Consider the following 20,880-nt stretch of genomic DNA (forward strand, 5'->3'; position numbering starts at 1 on the left):
CTGTATGGGAACTGGGAGCTGCTCTCTATATCTGCTGGTCAGGTTCTTTCCTCTGTATCCTTGGAGGCAGCATCCCTGAAGGTTCCTTCACCAAAAGGTGTGTTTACTTTACGTATACTATGTCTATATTTTACAGAAGATACATGTATGAATCAATTACATTGAATCATATATTTAAGATGTTTGATTTATGAAGACAAATCTGTGACAAAATTTCTATCTACAACAGCGCTGCCTCACATTCTCATATCTCCTCCGACCTGAGAGGGCAGGCAAAGTCTGTAAACCAGAGCCTGCCTCCACAGTACAGCAACTCCTCCAGGATGCATCACTTTGATAAGATATGTATGTTTGATTAATGTGAATATAAAGCACTGAATATAGCAGTCTATAAAACTGGTGGTGTCTAATAGCAGAACAATTTGTTGATATTAATGTATTTTTTTGTATATATTTTGTATATATGTGGCAATGTGTGTGTTATTTTGTATTTCATATGTTGATTGTATCTTTGTATCTAATTTAAATTTAAAACACAACATTTTGGTCTGTCAGACCATAATAAGGTATTTTAGCAGTAACATTACTAGATTACTAGAATATATACTGTATGTATATATATACTTATACATGCTCCTCAATCAACACTGATTATCACCTTCAATTTAATCAACTCATGTACGTCATCTGTCAGACAATAACATCAAACAGTGTACAAATATATAAAGTAACTCATTATAATGGTACTAATACATCTGAGATCTCTCCAAAAGTTAAAAAAAAAATAAAGAAATAGACAAGAATAAGTAAATGTAAGAGAAACTCAACTAATAAATCTTACAGTGTCATCAAACATATTTAAAGGTAAGGTGAAAAGTCTTAATATGTCCCAGAGCATTTTCAGTGACATATTTCGTAAATAAACAATAAATAGACCAGGGATAACAATTGTGCAGTGGACCAATAAACAATATATGTTTGCTTCATTTTATAGTGACATTGTTCACATTATTGTATTTAATCCCTATAGTTAATATAAGGCACTTTGGATATCCTCGATTTCATACTCATATCGGCTTCTTTTCTTTCTGAGGTAATTTGAACAAGGTCCTGAAAGTTGAATTTATTCTGTTAAATACGTTCTCATTTTCATATTGCCTGAACTATTTCTTTCTGCTTCTCCCAGCTTTGCTCCAGGAAGATTGCTAATGTTATTAACTTTTGGGCTTTTTGGTGTATTACTTTGCTATGTTGGGATGAAGTGCCCTTACACTTGTGGAGCGGATAAAACCAAGGACAAACTACTTCTTGCTACAAGCAGAGCTTGAAAAGTAATCAACTCTTATTATTTCTTAATATCAACAATACCTTGAGTACATTTTTTTCTGTATTTAATGTAGTGTATTACTTAGTAATTTTACTAATGATAGTCCTCACAATTTTGCACCAGCATTTCCTCAGTTCAAACATTTTACACAAATGAGTGAATTATGCTTCTGTCAACATAATCAATGTATAACAAAATAGTGTAATCATTTATAAATCATTTCATATCAATTGTAAATATCATCAAAATAATTGTTAGACTTTAACACATGATCTGTAGTAAGAGATGAATGGTACATAAGATTGAACCCATGCTGTTCGGCTCATGTGTATTATACCAACAAAAAACACATCATCAAAGTGGCCATCACAAAACAGTGGAAACACAGGTCAAGACACAACATGTGATGATGTACACAAACCAAGTGTGGCCTATAGTGGGTGTGTTTCCTGCGGGGCTCCTCAGTTTGTGATCAGAAGCTGTTGAATTGTACCTTTCTCTGCATAGAGGCTCAACTTTAAAGCAAGCATGAGTTACAGGACTGTGGTGATGTACACGGAGATCGGCTGCTTTGTAGTCTGTGTCACAGGATGGATCCTGGTTTGCTCCACAATGCCCACAGAGATCTGGACATGGTCTGAGGTAAACAGCATTGTGTTGACCACCTCAAACTACTTCTCCAACCTGTGGAAGGATTGCATTTCTGATTCAACTGGAGTATCTGACTGCAAGGGAATTCCATCAATGCTCGCTCTGCATTGTAAGTAAAGCACAAGGCATGATGAAGAGTAAAAACAAGACCCATAGTCTTTTTTACTGCACATTTTAATGGATGCTGCGTATTATTACTTTGCTGTTCTTGGACAGGGGACATTCACATGTGCCGTGCGCTCATCATCATCTGTATTATCCTGGCTTTCTTTGGATCAATTCTAGTCTTAGTGGGAATGAAGTGCACTAAGATTGGTGGAACAGAGATTATTAATGCAAGAGTAACATTTGCTGGGGGCATGAACTACCTTATTGGAGGTAAGCCATTACAGATTTATTTGAAATAAGTAACATAGCAATACACTATAAGATTAATTTTAACATCATTATGTTCCTATTGTTTTAGGGATGTGTTCTATGGTTGCTTTCTCCTATTATGGAAACAAAATTAGAGCAGATTTCCAGGACCCTAACTACAAACCTCAAAAGTATGTGCACATTTGAAGTGACATTGATAAAATATACTACAAACTCACATTATATCATGCATCATCATTTACCAGAGTACTCTATCAAGGGAGAATTGTACATTTATATATTATTCTTGTATTTATTGCCAGATTTGAAATAGGTGTTGGTGTCTTTATCGGCTGGGGAGGCTCCACCTTACTTGTTGCTGGAGGCCTTATTTACAGTATCTTTGCAGGGATGGAAGGGTGCGACTCAAGGTAAAATTATGCCACTGTCACTGAAATTTTCATTCCAGCATTTCTAATATCTACAGTAAAATAACTGCCCATTTCATGAATCCTAACCTCACAGCTCACAAAAATACCCTGACTACCAGGCGCCTGATGCCTACACAGTTGTTTCGACAAAAAAAAGCATTTCTTCAGGTGGCACAGGGACTAGTGGGAGCAGAAAATCCGGGACCACCAGGGGCAGCAGCGGCAGCAGCCTCTCTGGAATCACCACTACGACCAAGACGACAGCTACAAATGCATACGTGTGACTTCTTTTCAATAGTCTGTGTTTCTGTCCTTGTCCATAAAATGTACGTGTGGCTTTATTTTCGTGATCATTCTATATTTCAAAATCCATATTTTAGCTTTAATGTCCGATTTAGAAATTACCTTTTTCCACAGCAAACATATTAACTAGTCATAGAAGGAAAAAGCACTGACTCTGTGATAATCAAGACGCAAAACATGTGTAATTATTTGGATGTTTTGCTGTTGTTGTTGCCACTAATAAATGTTTTAATACGAAATGTAGATAATAATAATAATAACTTGATTTAGATATAAATATAACTATGTATGAAATATGAACACAGATATAACTACTGTATTAATGGTCGGACTTTACATTGACTAAACATGTAAGCCACACATCTCTAAAGCTTTAATTAGTCAGGTTTTTATAAAATGTGCCATTAACCTAAATGTTCAATGAATATGTGAATTACACCTAGTTTTAGATAGACTCATCAGGATTTAAATATTGCTCATTAAATATCATTGGTGTAAAGTAACTAAGTACATTCACTCAATCGCTGTACTTACATATAGTTTTGATGTACAGTACTTACTCTACTTCACTACATTGCAGATCTTCTTTTTTTAAACGTTTTACTTAACTACATTTATCTGACACCTAAAATTACTAGTTAATTGGCAGAGTAGGATTCTTCATGCAATAACTGATCTGTTTATATATGTGCTTGGTTATAGTTTAGTCTATATAGTCTATATAGCAGTTAAAGTTAGCTAAACCTCGGCTAACTAAAACATTATAATACTGCGTACAGGTTAATGCATCAATAATAATGATTCTGTACATAATAATTTTGCCAGGTACCATTTTCATAAGGAGTCATTTTACATTTGATATTTATATGCTTCTATACTTTTACTTAAAAGGCCTGTGTATAGGATCTGGCGGCATCTAGCGGTGAGGATGCAGATTGTGACACAACTTCAACTTTTCCCTTGTGCCAAGTAGTTCTATGCAGTCAATGCAAAAGGGGATGGCCTTCTCTAGAGCCAGTGTTTTTTTTGTTCTTGCTACTGCAGAAACATGGTGGTGCCTCACTCCGTGAAGAAGCCTGTAGATATTAATGCCTCATTCTAAGGTAAAAAAAGACAATTAATGTTATTTTCAGGGAAAACATCATAATATCATATTCCATTCCTGCAAATACATCACCCTACATGCTACACTCTGGCCTTTTAAGTAAAATGTTGAATGTAGGACTTTTACAAAAAATATGTATGTTAATGAGTGTGTTAATTTAGTGATACAGCTACTTTTACTTAAGTAAATCATCTGAAAGTTTCCACCATTGCTGAATGTTTGCTCCCTTATTTACCACTCTCATAAGAACCATATGTCCCAGTCTACTATTTACCACTAACTCAGCTGTGTAGAATTAATAACAAATATTTTATCTTGAAAGTATCTTGTATCTGTTGCTCTTCAAAAGGTTTCTTCCCTTTTTCTCCACGGTAAAGGTTTTTTCCTGTACCGATGTGAGGTCCCGGGACAGAGGATGTCGTATGTGGACAGATTATAAAGCCCTCTGAGGCAAATTTGTAATTTTGGGCTACACAAAATAAATGTAATTATTTTTATAAAAAATAATGAATAAGGACTAATGATTTATAATTACAAACATTCTGTGACATTATTACTTAAAACTATATCATTTAAAACTGTCTAATTTAAAGCTGTATCACAAACTGTACATATTAGCACCTCTCTTGTCCTAGTACCGCCACTTCTGTATAGTGTTTTTCTTCCATATTTTCTATTTTTCTTTCTTATTATAATGTTATCTCTGAACCGTTGACTCGGCGAGCCCTGCACAAGAGTTCCAATGTGTCTGGACTGTTGGTCCAGGCACAAATGGCAAATAAAAAACCTTAAATCCTTGAATCCTGATCAGTGAAGAATAGGCACACACAAGCCCAATTCTATTATAAAAATAATTCTCTACAGATTTACTATTACTAAATATGGAATAAATAAGTCAACGTATAAGTATAATACACTCAATTTAAGGTTTTACTTGTGGGTTTTACAGCCCAAATCTTTCTCCATGGACACCCTGAGCTCACTTTGTACATTATGACCCACGGGCCCCCATGAACTAACATATTGCGGTAGGTGGTTTGTGGGGTCCAGAACTGTGTTCCCCACAAAGCTGTTGGACCCCACAACGTGTGGTTCCTCAAGATGTAGAAAAACAAGACCACGCGCACACGCGCACGGTAACGACAAGTCTTGTGCTGCCGTGGCTGCTCTCTGTTGAACCAACAGAAGTGGGCGGTGTTTTCCTAACAATCCAGCCAATCACAGTCACACACGACCGGCCGTACTCTGGTCCGCTTTGACTGGGAAAAGAGAAGCAACGATGAATAAATATCGGCCAACACATGGGACTGTTGAGAATTAAGCCAAACACTAGTAAAGAATAGCATCGGCTGAAGTGCGCGAGACAACGAGAGTGGACCTGTCTGATGCAAGTTGAACCATGGTTTCCATCGACCATGTCGCTCACAAATTACTGACTTACATCCCTTATGTTCTTGTTTTGATTGACATGAGGTATGAAGGTAAGAAGCAGACGATACCAAGCCTGTTATTGTAAGTGGCTAATAGACGTAGCTAATCGTTAACTATCATATGACATCGACCCGGCTTGGACAACCCGCTTGTGGTTATAGTCAATAGTTAACTACGTTAGCTAGTGAAGTTGATGACAGTTGGCTAACGTTAAACTGGCTAAATACTTCCGTTAACTTCTATCGATAGCTATAGTTAAAGCAACGACAGCCGGTTAGTTCAGGCTCCACGTGCACTCAGCTGCCACTTTGGTAACGTTAGCCTCGCGTCAGCTTCAGCAACGTAACTTTGGCGTGACGTATGACAGCTAGCGTTAGCTTCCCGACGTGCCAAAAGTATTCTCTCTTATTGTTACCGAGCTTATTGTCACGCCACGTGGTGCCTCCTGTCATTGCGGCAACGGTTGGTTTCCGGGAACGAGTGGAGCAACTAGTCGGTGGTGATATCACTTTGTTAACGTGGTTTAATTTTTGTTCAGGAGTGAAATGTGGCAGGGATGGCAGTGTGGACAGTCACATGGAGATGGGGAAGAAACTGCTCGCCGCTGGCCAGCTGGCCGATGCCCTCTCTCATTTCCATGCTGCTGTGGGTAAGTGCTGCATTCCGAGTTAAAACAATAACAAAAGTTAGTTTTTACTCAATGAAATGAATCAATGAAATGAATAATATATATCAAAAGTTGTATAGTCACGTTTACTTTGTCCATCTGTCAGATGGAGATCCCAAGAACTACATGGCCCACTACAGGAGAGCTACAGTGTTTCTAGCCATGGGGAAGTCAAAGTCTGCACTGCCCGATTTAAGCAGAGTTATTGAACTCAAACCTGACTTCACATCTGTGAGTTGGTCCACATTTTTTTTTTCTTTACATAGTTAGTTGCACACGGTTGTCAAACTGCAGGCGTGCATAATTATGTGAGAATAGCACTTCAACAAATAATTAGAAGAAAGCGGTTCATTCGCATACAATAGATGTGCAAATGTTTACATCAGCCCCAGGCAGCAGCTGTTCTGGAAAACTGGTCAGCTGTGTTGACACTATATGTCTACAGAATATTTGTAAACGTGTGCAAAATAAGTCTTGTCTGCCTCCTCTTAACAGGCACGCCTTCAGAGAGCAAATCTCCTTCTGAAGCAGGGGGAACTCGATGAAGCAGAGAGTGACTTTAAGAAGGTGGTAAGTATTGGAATATCCGCTTTAAACTCCACAGCAACAAGAATAAGAAGTCACTACTGTTAGATAAGCAGAGATCACCAGGAGGTGTCAGTGTTGGTCTGTAGCCTGGTGTTACAGGGAATCTAATCTCATGGGGGGTTTTTTTTCTTCAAAAATGATTCGTAATAGGGACAATACTTTTATTTATTCATTTGTAATTTACAGCTTTATTGTTGTGAAGGCTATTTATTTCTCTATGCGGAGTGCACACTTTATTTGTGTTTATTTCAAGATACTATACATTTATTTTGTGAGGTTGACCACGTGAGAGGTTTTGTTATTAATAAGTTGAATGGACTCAACAAAAGGCTTTGAAACTCAGTGAAAAGGAAGTTTAAAAACGGATACTCATGGCCACGTAAGACCTTAGAGAACAGGGATACCCTGGATCCATAAGCCATCATGAAATATGTAGATAATAATTAAATTGCCAGTGAACTCTTATTTGGGCCTTAAGGGATCATTTTAAGGTGCTCGTTAAAGATCAAGACTGGAGCTTGCAAATGCATTTTCCATTAGAATTACTTTTTTTACTGAGAGGTTTCACAACACTCCCAGAAGACATAGATGCCCGCGTTATATCTGCAATTTTAATTCTTAGGTTCCATTTAAGCTGCTCAATTCTCAGGGGAGATAATCCTGCAGGCAAAAAATAAAGTTCCTCTTTTGTATTGGGATTGCATGTGAATGTCATATATGGTGGGCCTGCAGCCTCATACACCTGAAAAACCAGTCAACTTTTGATTTGACTTTATTATATGTAGGTCTATTCCTGTTTGTCAGGCTGTAATGTAAAACCTCCGGTTGAAAGAGTTCACTGTGCTACAGGCTCCTAAACTGTATGGTTTTTTAAATACTAAAAGTTAAACAGTCACTTTCTGGGAGTGTCTATGGAATTGTGAGTATATAATTGCAATCAAGTGTGAGACTTCCTCAAAAGGGCAAGGGGCCACATTCCCAGCAGAGGCCAACAGACATCTGAGCTCGGACAGTTTTACAAGGGCAACATTTTGCGGGTATAAAGTTGAAGGCTCTGGCCAGAGGTGCATGCTGTCCTGCTGCTTCAGCAGTACACAACGTTAATGCATCACATTTATGCATTACGCTTTTTCCCGAAGCTGAGCTTGCAGGAAACCGTGAGATTTCTCTTGTGAATATGATGACCTCTATGATGAGGATGATTATAATGTAATGGGTTTATAGAATGATGAGCATTGCTCTTCAGAAATCTAGGAGCTCTTATTGGAATGAATACAATTCTCTTTACTCTTAATGTTTTTCCCAGATCGACTGCTTTAATCATGCCATGATAATGCAATCTAATGTCTGTCTTGATGTTCCAGCTGAAATCCAACCCCAGCGACAAAGAGGAGAGAGAAGCCCAGAGTCAGCTGATACAGGCGGATGAAATTCAGCGACTAGTGGCTCAGGCACGCAGCAGCTTCAACAGCCAGGATTATGTGACAGCTGCTGCCCAGCTTGACACTATCATTGAGGTAAGAAATCTACCTGGTCAGCGTTGCCCAATTTTTCTTGCAAGCATCACATTGTCCATGTTAATCACCGCAGAGTTGACAGAGCATTTGTATAATAACTAGATATTTTCTGCCTGTTACAGACTTGCGTTTGGGATGTTGCCTCTCGTGAGATGCGAGCAGAGTGTTTTATTCTAATGGGAGAGATGGGGAAAGCCATCAATGACCTCAAAGCTGCATCCAAGTTAAAGAATGACAATACCCAGGCTTTCTACAAACTCAGCTCCATCTACTATAATCTTGGAGACCACGAGATGTCCCTCAAGTAAGACTCATTTGCAGACCGCTTTCTTAAAGGCTCCCACATGGTATCACTCTCTGACATCGTGCCAAGTATCAGGATTTAATAGTCACCAGGGGATAATTTACTAATTACTAAGGTGTTCTCCAGAATACACATGGCACAGTCATATCTCTCATAGATTACATGAAAACGATTTTTCTACATTGACATTTTCCTTCCAAAGGCCCTCTGTTTTTTTTTGTAGTCCATTGATTAAAGCTCTTTGATTAGTGTAGATTGTTTAGGATAGAAGTAATATTCATGAATACATATTTCTAGCATTTGTTTTTATGTGATGAGGAGCTGGACAAAATAAAATCTTACGATGTAACTCCAATAGTTCTGCAGCAAATGGCTCATTAAGTTTGCTTATTGTTGAGACCATTTTCTCTAAACTTTATGGTTTATTTCCTTTCGTAATGACACATCAAAGTATTAATATCTTTCAGTCATCACTCCTCAATATTGGCAGTGAACTACATGCAGAAACACTATCTTGCCATTTTCTACCTCTGTAAGTTTTCTCACGTTGCCTAAGTTAGATTTTTAATAACTGGCTCATAATGCTTATTGGAATTTAGCTCATCATTTCTTGCCTATGTAACAAAGACAATTATTACCTCGGTCAAAATACTGCATTTAATAAGTCAAGTTTCATTAATTGTTCAATATTTATTTCAGCATATTTGCGCTCTGTACTATTGCACTTCTGAAACAGCCACATTTATAGACATGATATGATGTTTATCCTTGTCATTTAGTTTGTACATCCTTATTTTAAGCTGTTTCTATTTCTGTGTGTGCACTCATTCCTGGCCTATAAAGCTGATTCTGATTGAGGAGCAATTATCATCAGTAGACCCTCAGCAACCCTTGCTTATGCTATTTTTTTTTTTTTAACAAGACAAACTAAAGCTTGGTGACAACATAGTTTAAAATCTGTTGTATTATCTTAAAGTGTTGTTGTTTTTATTTTGTCCACGCCTTTTTTAGAAGTTGAAAATATAGCAGGAACATCAGGTAATTTGTAAAATTGTCCTGTTCTGACCTTCCCCCTCATCTCGTATGATCTGCAGTGAGGTTCGAGAGTGCCTGAAGCTTGATCCTGATCACCAACAGTGTTACAGCCATTACAAGCAGGTCAAGAAGCTCAACAAACAGATCCGGTCTGCAGAGGAACTCATCCAAGAGCAGAGGTGTGTGTGTTCAGGCTATTGCATCGCCTCCAGAATGACTCCTTTTTACTTTCTGATCTCATGAACTGGCACGCTAAACCCATCTTAATTCTAATGGATCTCACTTGACATGCATAAGATATCGTACTCGCAAGACTAAACAAAGCAAATAACAGAGCGGCATGATGCGTGTGCAATGATCCGAATCGCATTCGGCTGTATTGACGGTGTCGCAGCGTTGTTCAAACACCCACCTGCTTTCTGCTCTAGGTATGAAGACGCAGTGAGCAAATATGAGACTGTCATGAAGACCGAGCCCAATGTGCACCACTTCTCTCTCCTTGCCAAGGAGCGCATGTGCCATGCATTGGCTCAGGTAAGACCCCCTACTACTACCACGGGATGTAGTAACAGTCTTTGACCTACACTACATCTAACTAACTTCTGTCTGTGTGTGTGTGTGTGATGAACAGGCCCAGCAGGCTAGCAGAGCTTTGTCAGTATGTGGAGAAGTTCTCCAGTCTGATCCGGAGAACGTTAACGTGCTGAAGGACCGAGCTGAGGCCTATCTCCTAGATGAACAGTATGAGGAAGGTGAGCCTGTCAGATGTAGCTGTATGTTGTTAAGATCTATTTATTTTTCAATTAAATAAGGTGAGTCTGTTAAATTTCCACACTCAGAACCTGGATCACACTAAATGTTTTTGAGTGAGTCTACCAATCTCCACTTTTTAGTTAAGTGTACCACATCAACTGATGAGTGTATGTTGTAATAATCCAAACTCTATTGCACTGTACGCTGGTGTCATGGCAGGAGTCTAACACAGGGAGTCCTTGTAACATAAAGAAATACACAGTGAAATTAAGTTTAAATATAATATAACATTTAGTCAGAAAAGTGATGGATGCTTACATCCACTTAAAGTTTTCCTCATTTAACACAATGTTTCTCTTCATCCCCAAATCCACTTTGAATTTAAATAAGAACAAAATGGAACAATATAGCAGTGTCCACATCTAATTTTGTTAAACCATATAACCATTTAAAGCATAAAAAAGACAAATGGCATTTGTTAGAACATTTATCCCATACAGTACAGTTAAAATTAGGTGTGTTAGAAGTAGAACCTACAAGATGTAGAGCTGCTCTGCACTGCTGGCTAAAATTATGCAAAATTACTTGTTAATCAAGCCTAAAGCCATTCTTCAGTGACAATGCCAAGACACACGGAGCACTTACTATCTCCATAAAGCCTTCCCTAGCAGAGGGAGAATTAGGCAGAAATAACGGTCTTCCATAGAAAGTCCAGTGATGACAGATTGTGAATAGTTTTTGTCCCAGCCGTCATTCAACCTGTCGCCTGATAGCAGCCCGGTTATTCATACAACTGATTGACAGAGGGACCATTGGGCTTTTAGAGAGGGAAAGAACGTATATGATTGATATTGATAGACTCAATGTTGTGGACACAAATTGACGGTGGTGGAGTACTCGAAGCCAGGCCATTGGCGATCTTCACAATGTTCTTAAAGTGAAACAAGCAGGCAAAACCTACAACAAATGTGTGCATGTGCCTCAACTAATAACTGTGACAAACATATCGAAGAACACAGAAATAGTGCGCTGCTAACGAGTTCAAAAGTACCAAACTGCTACTAATGTCTGTTTTTAGTTCACTTTTTTTTCCTCAGGGTGTTCAATGTAAAAGTGAACATGTACACAAAGAAAATAGAAGCTATTTAGAAAACATAAATGAGACGGGATTAAAGCTCCACGACGTAGATTATATAATCGACAAACCTTAAATTCGTCTATAATGTTCCAGTTAACGACATAGTGTATAAACCCCAAAATATGATTGCTTTTATTTGTAATAAGAGGATCAAACGTATTTCCCACTAACGTATCATTATTATTATTTTTTAAATGTACACAAACGTCCAATTAAGCCCACAATTGTCATCACCATCACTCCAGAAAGGTCAGCAGTGGAGTAATAACATACTGAGGCTGCAGATGTTGTCATAAACTGTCAGAACTCGTGGGTGTTGAATTCCCCTCGGTACGCCTCACAGGGTAAACGAGCCTCAAAGCCCCAACGTGTGCACACAAACAGCCTGCAGCTGAAGGTGCTGGTGAATAAAATTGCTTCTTTAATAGCGTAAGATCAAACGCGTTCAGAGATGGGATTAATAAGGACAGTTGTCAAATAGTTGTATCTTAGTCATAATGTTTGTAACCGTGATATATTAAAATATTTAATACCAATGATTCTGGCAGCAATAATATTTTTTTAAATGTACATTATTTTCAATCGGGCCCTTTTCTATACATGCTTGACGGTTGATTTCGTACTTTAACTACAAATACAACATTCAGAGCATTAATATGGCAGCAAACAACTATTTGCTATGTAAAGAAATACTGGAGTAACGTCTACCTGAAGACATGCTCCCTCCTTTGTGTGTTTATCAAGCTCCTCCTTGCTTCACTGGAGAGGCACTTTGCTTTTTGTGCATTCCCCACTGACTTGCTCTCGCATGGCGGTTTCAAGCGTAGCACCCGCCCTCCGTAGCACCCGCCCTCCGGTTCGCCCTCCGGTTCCCTCTGTTGGCTCCGTCGGCACGTTCCCCGTCGTTTGTACTCTCGCCACCTTTGGCTACAATCCGCTGGCTCGGGCGTCGTCATGTTGAGAGGCAATGGAAATGCTCTCTCGCATCGTGCACCTTTTTGTCACAATAGTCTCAGCAAGCTTCAGTAGTTGGTTAAAATATACTTTCTCCATAATGATAATAGTTAGAAGCTTGGAGGCTTCATAACGTTGAAATTAAAAATTAAGGATATCTGTGTGGCTGATCACAAAGCAATTTTATTCAGTGTGGTTTTATCCCAACTTCTCACAGTACACCTGCCCATTACCGGGTTTTTAATTCCATGTCTGCTAGCAAATTTTCAGAGCGTTTTACTGCTACTTCTTTAACTGCTTTTAATCCACATTCTGATGGAGGAGCTGGTCTCTCTTTTTAATCACACCTGTCAGACCGTCCTGGACTCTGTTGCCCCCTACAAGGTCAACAAGTTAAACAGAACACCACAGCCCTGGCTAAATGAATCCACCAAAGAACTTGAGAGAGACTGTAGGAGAAAGGAAAGAAAATGGGGAAAAACTGCCCTCCAAATATTTTTATAATATTTGGAAAGAGGCAATGAATAACTATCAAAAGGCAGTTAAAGAATCAAAAACCTCTTCTCCAATTTAATTCTAAACAATCATTCAAACCCCAGAGTCTTATTCAAGGTCATAAACACCTCCCCCTGTCATTTTATTGATGCCTCACAAGAGATGTGTGAGAAGTTTTTACATTATTTATAATATAAGACAACAAATTATCCCCCCAACCCAAGTTTTACATACCAGTAGGGACATTCAAAACTATTTTAGTTATTTTCAGCCTGTATCATTGCCCTTTTTATCCCAACTTATATCACACATGAAATCAGCCACATGCAGCCTTGATTTTATTCCTACTAAATTTCTCAAAGAGGTTATTGGCACTGTAGGGCCCAGTATTTTATTAATTATAAATAGCTCCTTAGCAAGTGGTACTTTCCCATTGATTTTTAAACATACAATCGTACAACCTCTTTTAAAGAAACCTAAGCTTGATCCTTCTGTTTCCAATTTTAGGCCAATTTCAAAACTTCCATTTGTATCAAAAGTTTTAGAAAAAGTGGTTTCAACACAACTCCTAGCTTTTATGAATCATAATAATATATTTGAGAAATTTCAGTCAGGTTTTAGAGGACACTGCACTTGGCTGGTTTTATTCTTACCTTTTTAGAAAGATCGTACTCGGTCACCATAGGTAATCACTCATCTTCCACGACTCACATTACCTGTGGTGTACCACAAGGTTCAATTTTAGGTCCACTTTTATTTTCTATCTACATGCTTCCACTCGGCCAAATCCTCCAGCGTCACAGTGTATCTTTTCATTGCTATGCAGACGACACACAGATATACCTTCCGCTGAGACCTGGTGACCCAGAGAGCCTGGCTGCTGTCTTAGATTGTTTCTCTGACGTAAACTGCTGGATGGCTCAACATTTTCTTCAGCTCAATAACTCCAAATCAGAAGTCATATTATTCAGTTCCCCAAACAATAACACCAGTCTCATCAAGAGTCAACTTGGTCCCCTGGCTGCTTATTTAAAACCTGTTGCCAGAAATTTGGGTGTAATGTTTGACTCTCAATTAAATTTTTAATCACAGATCGAAAAAATGGTCCAGTCCTGCTTCTTTCAATTAAGAATAATCTCAAAAATCAAACCCATATTGTCACGCTCAGATCTGGAAAAAGTCATTCATGCACTCATTTTCTCTCGACTCGACTACTGCAACTCCCTCCTTTCCGGCATAAATCAAAAATCCATCTCCCGCCTCCAACTAGTCCAGAATGCAGCAGCTCGGCTTCTGACTAGTTCTAACAGACGGCATCACATGACTCCAGTCCTGGCCTCTCTCCACTGGCTCCCTGTTAGTTTTAGAATTGATTTTAAGATTTTTCTGCTCACTTTTAAAGCACGCCTGGGTCTGGCCCCAAGCTACATCATTGAAATGTTAGCCCCTTATGAGCCAGCTCACAGCCTTAGATCCTCCGGTGGGGCCCTTCAAGACCCTTCAAGACCTTCAAAGTCAAGGCTTAAATCAAAGGGTGACAGTGCTTTCAGAGCCCCTCGACTTTGGAACGACCTACCTGAGAGGATAAGACTAGCAGAATCAGTAGCTTCTTTTAAATCACTTCTTAAAACCCATTTTTATAGAACTGCTTTTAAGTGATGTCGTCCTTTTATGCAGTTTCCCCTATTTTAGTTTGTCTGTTCTGCTTTTATTTTGTATTTGTAATTTTCTATTCCTCTATTGTGTTCATTGCCTCATGTATTTTCTGAAATGTTTACTTCTATTGATGTTATGTTTTTACCTTGCTTATATGTAGAGCACTTTGTAAACTCTGTTTTTAAAGGTGCTATATAAATAAATGTATTATTATTATTATTATTATTCAAATTATAAAAAACATTTGAAATCTTCCAAGCTTTTTCTTTTTGTCTTTGTGAGCGTGTTGGCGTTTCAAAGTACAGCGTCACCGAGCTGCTCGCTTGGCTTTAGAGTCTTAGTCCTTTTTTAATGGACTCTAACCAGCACCGCTCTCTTGTGTTGAGTCATCAAAGGGTTTCAATGTGCTGCCAAAGTTCCACATAATGTGTAATAAAAAGAGCGATATTGGTGTCACAATAGCTACATTTAAGATGGATGAAAAGATGCCTGTACATTCTCGTGTGTCTTTTGATTGGTTCTTTATCAAAGTGGAGGCTCAGACACATGACATGACCCTGTGCCTTGCTCAAAGACACTTGAGCAGACACTTGACCTTGAGGTCCTGTGCTTCCCTCCATTGTCTTTTAAATACTATACTTCACTTCCCATCAGCTGCTTTGGATGAGTAAGCGATGCTGATTCTGGCATTTCTTTTTCTTTTCTCCAGCTATTCAGGACTACGAGACTGCGGCACAACACAGTGAGAACGACCATCAGATAAAAGAAGGCCTGGAGAGAGCTCAGCGACTTCTCAAACAGTCTCAGAAGAGGGATTATTATAAGATCCTGGGAGTGAAGAGGTGGGCACTGATCACTGGAGTTGTGGACGTTTATTTACTGAATTACAGATGTTATTGTGGAATCTTTTTAAAATATTTTACAAATGAGTTGCTTTACAAGACGGCATTAGAAAGCTAATTTGTTTTTGTTTAACAAGCACTGCTCTACAAACGAGCCCTGCTCCTTTTGAAAACCACACCATGTCCCCCCTTTTGACAAAATGTGTTTTTAAAAGCACTATCGACAATTCAAGATGAATTACATTTTAAGGCAATGAATGCACTCTTTGTATTGAAACGTGATGATTTATGACACGACAGCCAATGCGGTAACCTTGACCGCTTCTGTTGAAAAGAAGATATTTTATCCTGTGAAATGTGCTGCTAATGCTTTAACCGTTTGTCACAGAACTGCCCAGAAAAAAGAGATTATCAAAGCCTACAGGAAACTGGCACTACAGTGGCATCCGGACAACTTCCAGGATCCAGTGGAAAAGAAGAAGGCTGAGAACAAGTTTATAGACATCGCTCGGGCTAAAGAAGTTCTCACTGACCCAGGTAAAAAGGCCAGCTCCCTACTTTAAGGATCAGTCATTATGCAATGATTCATCCTTGCAGTTGTAGAGCATTTGCTACGTAAGAAACAAATGACAAACAAAACGCAAACGGTAATGCATTTGTTTTTAATCCAGAGGAATGCAAACAGTAGGAACCAAAAATAAATTCTGGGCGATATGGCCGACATCTTAACAATAAAAATTTGACATCAGGGAAACGGGAGTCCGCCTCCTCTCGATCCGTCGTCAAGTGCAGCTTAATCCGGGATGCCAGGTTTCTGTAACTTCTCGCCGGGTTAGCGTGAATTTCCCTGCGACCCGACATTAGCCGGGAACAGATTGGGTATCGAATAGCCGGAGGTCCTAGTCGGGTTGGCTTCCATCTGGGCTCTTCTCCCCATCCTCCTGCAACAGTCGACTCCACTTTCAGTGGCGGTTCATCCGGCCGGTCGAGGTGGGTGATCGTATAAAGGTCCACCTTCTGTCATTATGCCACAAGACCTCCAGTAATAAAGACAAGACCACAAAATAAGACATTTAGAGAAATTCACAGGACCTGCCGACAGCAGCACGTACATGCTATTTTATTTTAAGTTAGTTTGAAACCGTCAGTGTCTTTTTTTTATTTCATCAATCTTACAATCTTCAATCTTACAGAACCAAATTGTAGTACACATACCGGCAAGTTTTGGCATACTCATGATCTCTAACTGCACTCGTGTCACGTATTTACCCCAACTCCATTTTAATTGGACTAATATTGGGTGAAATAAAGTAAAACCTGTCTTTTATAAGTTTTTTTTTTTTTTTTTTTTCTTTTCTCAAACTGCATCATCCACAAACCACCTATAACCTTTTGGCTCAAGCTAACTTTTTTAAATTACTGAAATGTAAACAATTAAAATTCTTAGTTTGAGACAAAATTGTAATTAAAAATTATTTCTGGAGGGATTGATTTCCTATATGAAAAGCTAAAGAACATATTCATTTCAGTAATAAGTTGTTCTGTACTGACATGTTCTATTTTTCTTTAGAGATGAGAACCAAGTTCGACCACGGGGAGGATCCCATGGATCCGGAGAGCCAGCAGGGTCGTCAGCAGCATCACCATCATCATCATCAGGGTTTCAATCCATTTGGCTCTGGACCGTTCAACTTTAAGTTCAACTTCAACTGAGGAAGTTCATATCCAGCGTAGCTGGAGCAGATTGTGGATTTTCCTCCCTATTAAAAGGGAGCTCAATGGCATGAGGAATGTCTCACAAAGGACGAGGAGCTAATCGTGACTTTAATTCAGTGACCTTAATTAAATATGTATCTTTGTTGTTGAATAATACAACTTTGAATTCCATTTGGGGAGGGTCTGTTGCTATGCTAACAAATATCTGCCATGTGTGGAGCAGCTTTTATCCGTTATATGCGAGTGGTTGATTCTGACACTTGCATCCTTTCCAAGTATTGTACAATTAATAATCCATTCATAAGATTCAACTTTTACATAGGCGCAGTACTATTTTTATATGGATGGAGTTTATCGAAATGTAAATAAAGACCTATTTATGTACCTTTTTTTTTTTTTCAGACTGTCTATTAACTGTTAAGTGGCAAGTATTTATTGTTCTCCCACGAGACAGTAATTTAAACATTTCTATTGGACAACACAGTAGAGGATTGTGTCCTGAGAGCAGCACCCTTGAGTTTTTTTAATTTAAGATGGGGGGGCTTGAGCAGCAACACCTGTTATACCTGAGACAAAATAAACACTGATTTATTGTGGAATTTGAATAATGAAAAATTAAGTAATACAGTAAAGTTGAATGTACGCAAGATGTAAACAACACTTCCATTTTATCCATAAACCATGACCATAAATGTGCAAATGAGGATTGTTTGATCCATTTAGGAATAACTAAGTCTTGCCTGGTTTGTCATCTAATATAAATGTTGCATGACGTAACTTTGTCGGGACAGACTGACAAGATCATTTGGGGGAGGGCAGTCGGACATCTCCCACATCATACGGGTCAAAGGATCAGCACTGGATAGTGATGATTACACAAATCATGTTTTTTAAAAAAAAACACCTGTAACGCAAGAAGCTGCTGAGATAAACTGATACTCTTCAACCTTTATGACACCTGAACTTTTATTTAATTTGTTTTGACTATTTCTACCACAGCCTCGCTTTCCAAATAGTAAAACTTTGTATCGATTACATTTGACAACGTACCACTGACAAATATAATCAAAACACAAGTTTATCACTGCGTTCAGATCCATGTGGACTGAAGGAAACGTGTGTGCAGAACCGGCCATATTGATGCTGAATGTGGATCACATTTAAACTTTGTACGACACGTTTTAACTTTATAATTCATAATAAAAAAAAGGAGCGGCTATGTACTGTAGAGACGCTCAATAAGTAATAACTAAAATGATCCGCATTGCGTTTTCCAAAACCCGGACATTAGCATTATGGGTTTGATGGTGATGAGGAAAATCAATAAAGCCCTGATAGAAAATGTACCTTTAAGGCCCATGAAAGCCATCTTTTGATGTAAGCATTAGATCCAATTTTTATAGAATAATTCTCGCAAGAGAAGGCTCAACTAAAAAAAGAAAACCTTCCCTAGACTATCCTTCCTTCAGCAAAAATAAAAACTACACCCAATAATAACCACACAGTGCCCAAGGTCAATTGTAACCACTTTGCTGCCTGTTGTGAAATTACATTTTTGGGGTTTGGGCATTTTAGTCAACTTCAAATTAAGAACACCTAAATGCATCAGCTTTCAGAACGTTTTCTAGAATAAGAAACATTAAACTTTGAGATTAGATTCTCAGAGATGTGCATTCACTATTAGATTATTTGCATACATTCTCAGTGCAATTTACCATTTATTTCTAAACAAACCTAATCAGAGTGCTTTGACTGACCACACCCCACTATTTCCTCTGCTCACTTCATTCTCCGGTAACCACAAACTAACCGAGACCCTGATTGTGGAGCTGATAGCGCCCCACAAGTTCACAGTTGGCAGTTAACACTTGCATCATGTGTTAATTTTGTAAGACATTGACTGCAGAAGCAGACATGGCATCTCTGAAAATATCACGTCCTTCTCCGGCGGGGGATGCAATGCTCCGTGGCTATGTTGAGATGGATTTGTCTGGTCTCCAAGCTTCACAGGAAGCCTGCTTGCAAAAGGTGCTGCCTCCTGCCTCCTTCCTCCTCAGAATGATGCTGCCTCCTGCCTCCTTAGAACGATGCTGCCTCCTGTCTCCTTCCTCCTCAGAACGATGCTGCCTCCTGCCTCCTTCCTCCTCAGAACAATGCTGCCTCCTGCCTCCTTAGAACGATGCTGCCTCCTGCCTCCTTAGAACGATGCTGCCTCCTGCCTCCTTAGAACGATGCTGCCTCCTGCCTCCTTAGAACAATGCTGCCTCCTGCCTCCTTAGAACAATGCTGCCTCCTGCCTCCTTCCTCCTCAGAGCGATGCTGCCAGGCACTAAAGTTCATCACGTCTGTCGTCTCCTGTGCAGAGAGGGTCGGGTGGAGGTTTTGGAAAGAAAGGATAAAAACGAGTGGTGAGAGGGATAAACATTTGGCCAAGAAAAAAGAAGAAGAAGTTGATTACACAAAAAGGTACATTGGATATTTGTACTTTTCTGGCTTATAAAGTGTGGAATAAATAGTGTTTCTTTAGTAACCTTTGTCATGCTGTGAGGGAGAAGGAGTCTGTTTTTGTGTTGCCGTGTCTTCCTGTTCCTGCACCCGTCCCAGGAGCTGCTTTATCTCGTTGTCGTATTCAACCCACTCGGGCACAATCCTGGCTGCGGCCGTTAGCTTGGGCTCCTTGGTCTTTGGGTTATTGCACTGCAGCAAAGAAAAGCAGACACAGACCGCCATTTGAGCCACCAGCGCCTCTTTCTCCCAGCAAGTCCTATTGCCATTCCCATCACTTTCTGCGGCAAGCATTTGAACCTAATTTGATTTATAATTCTGTTAAAAGGACATTAGCCACTGTCTTGTGTCTGAATTACCAAGTGGTGTCCTGTACCATGAAGAGACAATGCTTCCTATTCCAGTCTACTGGAGCGCGTCCAGTAATCTTATAAATTAGTTTAGGAGACTACAGGATTGCTCCACAGTGGTCTTCTAAATGCCAAGTGCCTCATGGGCATTAGTGGATGGGAATATGCTGCAGCAGCTGCACTTCACTATTATAATAACCAAGAAAGCTGCAACTACGGTGGAAAAAGTGGTTGATAAAAAAACCTTTTTAAAATGATCAACATTCTTCAACACAAAAGAAAAAAGACAAAAGGGATTTTATTATCGAAATAGAAGGAAAACAAATAATTTGATGATATACTATGTAGCAATTCCAGGTATTTCCCCACCACACTATTGCAGACTCACCAGGTCTATGGTCTTAGCCGAGACTTTGGAGGTGTCATCGCACCAGGTCTCACACCACATCCACTCCTGTGGAAGAGACTTGATGGCAACCTGGTGGATCATGTTGTTGGGAAGGTCCTAAAAATATCAGAAAACAAAATATTAAGTTTCATTACAACGAACGACAAAAGGACAGCAGGTGCCTGGAGAAGCATCATAATGTCGTCTCTGAGTCACATACCTGGTCCAGGTTGGACAGACTGTTGGGGTCTTGGCTCAGGGCTTGGTACTGGCCTCGTAATCTGTCTCCAGCCGCAATTTTTCTAAACTTCTTTAAATCTACTACATACAGAGCGCTGGTTAAAATATAGGGAGAGCGACAGAGAGC

General features: G+C 39.2%; 3 protein-coding genes across 3 annotated transcripts; 2 read left to right on the forward strand and 1 right to left on the reverse strand.

Annotated features, from left to right (window-relative positions):
* Positions 1 to 1,829: 1,829 nt before the first annotated feature.
* On the forward strand, positions 1,830 to 4,773 carry LOC117750486 (claudin-10-like). Its single transcript, XM_034561723.1, has 5 exons — positions 1,830 to 2,087; positions 2,195 to 2,356; positions 2,445 to 2,526; positions 2,659 to 2,766; positions 2,861 to 4,773. The coding sequence occupies exons 1-5, from the start codon at positions 1,856 to 1,858 to the stop codon at positions 3,048 to 3,050; spliced, it is 774 nt and encodes a 257-aa protein (XP_034417614.1). The 5' UTR covers positions 1,830 to 1,855; the 3' UTR covers positions 3,051 to 4,773.
* A 608-nt stretch (positions 4,774 to 5,381) lies between these two features.
* Positions 5,382 to 17,869, forward strand: dnajc3a (DnaJ (Hsp40) homolog, subfamily C, member 3a). Its single transcript, XM_034560877.1, has 12 exons — positions 5,382 to 5,655; positions 6,144 to 6,254; positions 6,379 to 6,503; positions 6,768 to 6,842; positions 8,225 to 8,377; positions 8,500 to 8,681; positions 9,776 to 9,895; positions 10,145 to 10,250; positions 10,348 to 10,468; positions 15,422 to 15,554; positions 15,943 to 16,091; positions 17,125 to 17,869. Exons 1-12 carry the CDS (start codon positions 5,574 to 5,576, stop codon positions 17,265 to 17,267), a joined length of 1,500 nt encoding a protein of 499 aa, XP_034416768.1. The 5' UTR covers positions 5,382 to 5,573; the 3' UTR covers positions 17,268 to 17,869.
* Positions 17,870 to 19,484: 1,615 nt separating this feature from the next.
* On the reverse strand, positions 19,485 to 20,853 carry LOC117750034 (UDP-glucose:glycoprotein glucosyltransferase 1-like). Its single transcript, XM_034560878.1, has 4 exons — positions 20,734 to 20,853; positions 20,514 to 20,630; positions 19,802 to 19,967; positions 19,485 to 19,625 (listed from the first exon to the last, which is right to left on the reverse strand). Exons 2-4 carry the CDS (start codon positions 20,613 to 20,615, stop codon positions 19,600 to 19,602), a joined length of 294 nt encoding a protein of 97 aa, XP_034416769.1. The 5' UTR covers positions 20,616 to 20,630; positions 20,734 to 20,853; the 3' UTR covers positions 19,485 to 19,599.
* Positions 20,854 to 20,880: the final 27 nt, after the last annotated feature.

The sequence above is a fragment of the Cyclopterus lumpus genome, chromosome 21 (assembly GCF_009769545.1).
Source record: "Cyclopterus lumpus isolate fCycLum1 chromosome 21, fCycLum1.pri, whole genome shotgun sequence".
Classification (NCBI taxonomy): Eukaryota; Metazoa; Chordata; class Actinopteri; order Perciformes; family Cyclopteridae; genus Cyclopterus; species Cyclopterus lumpus.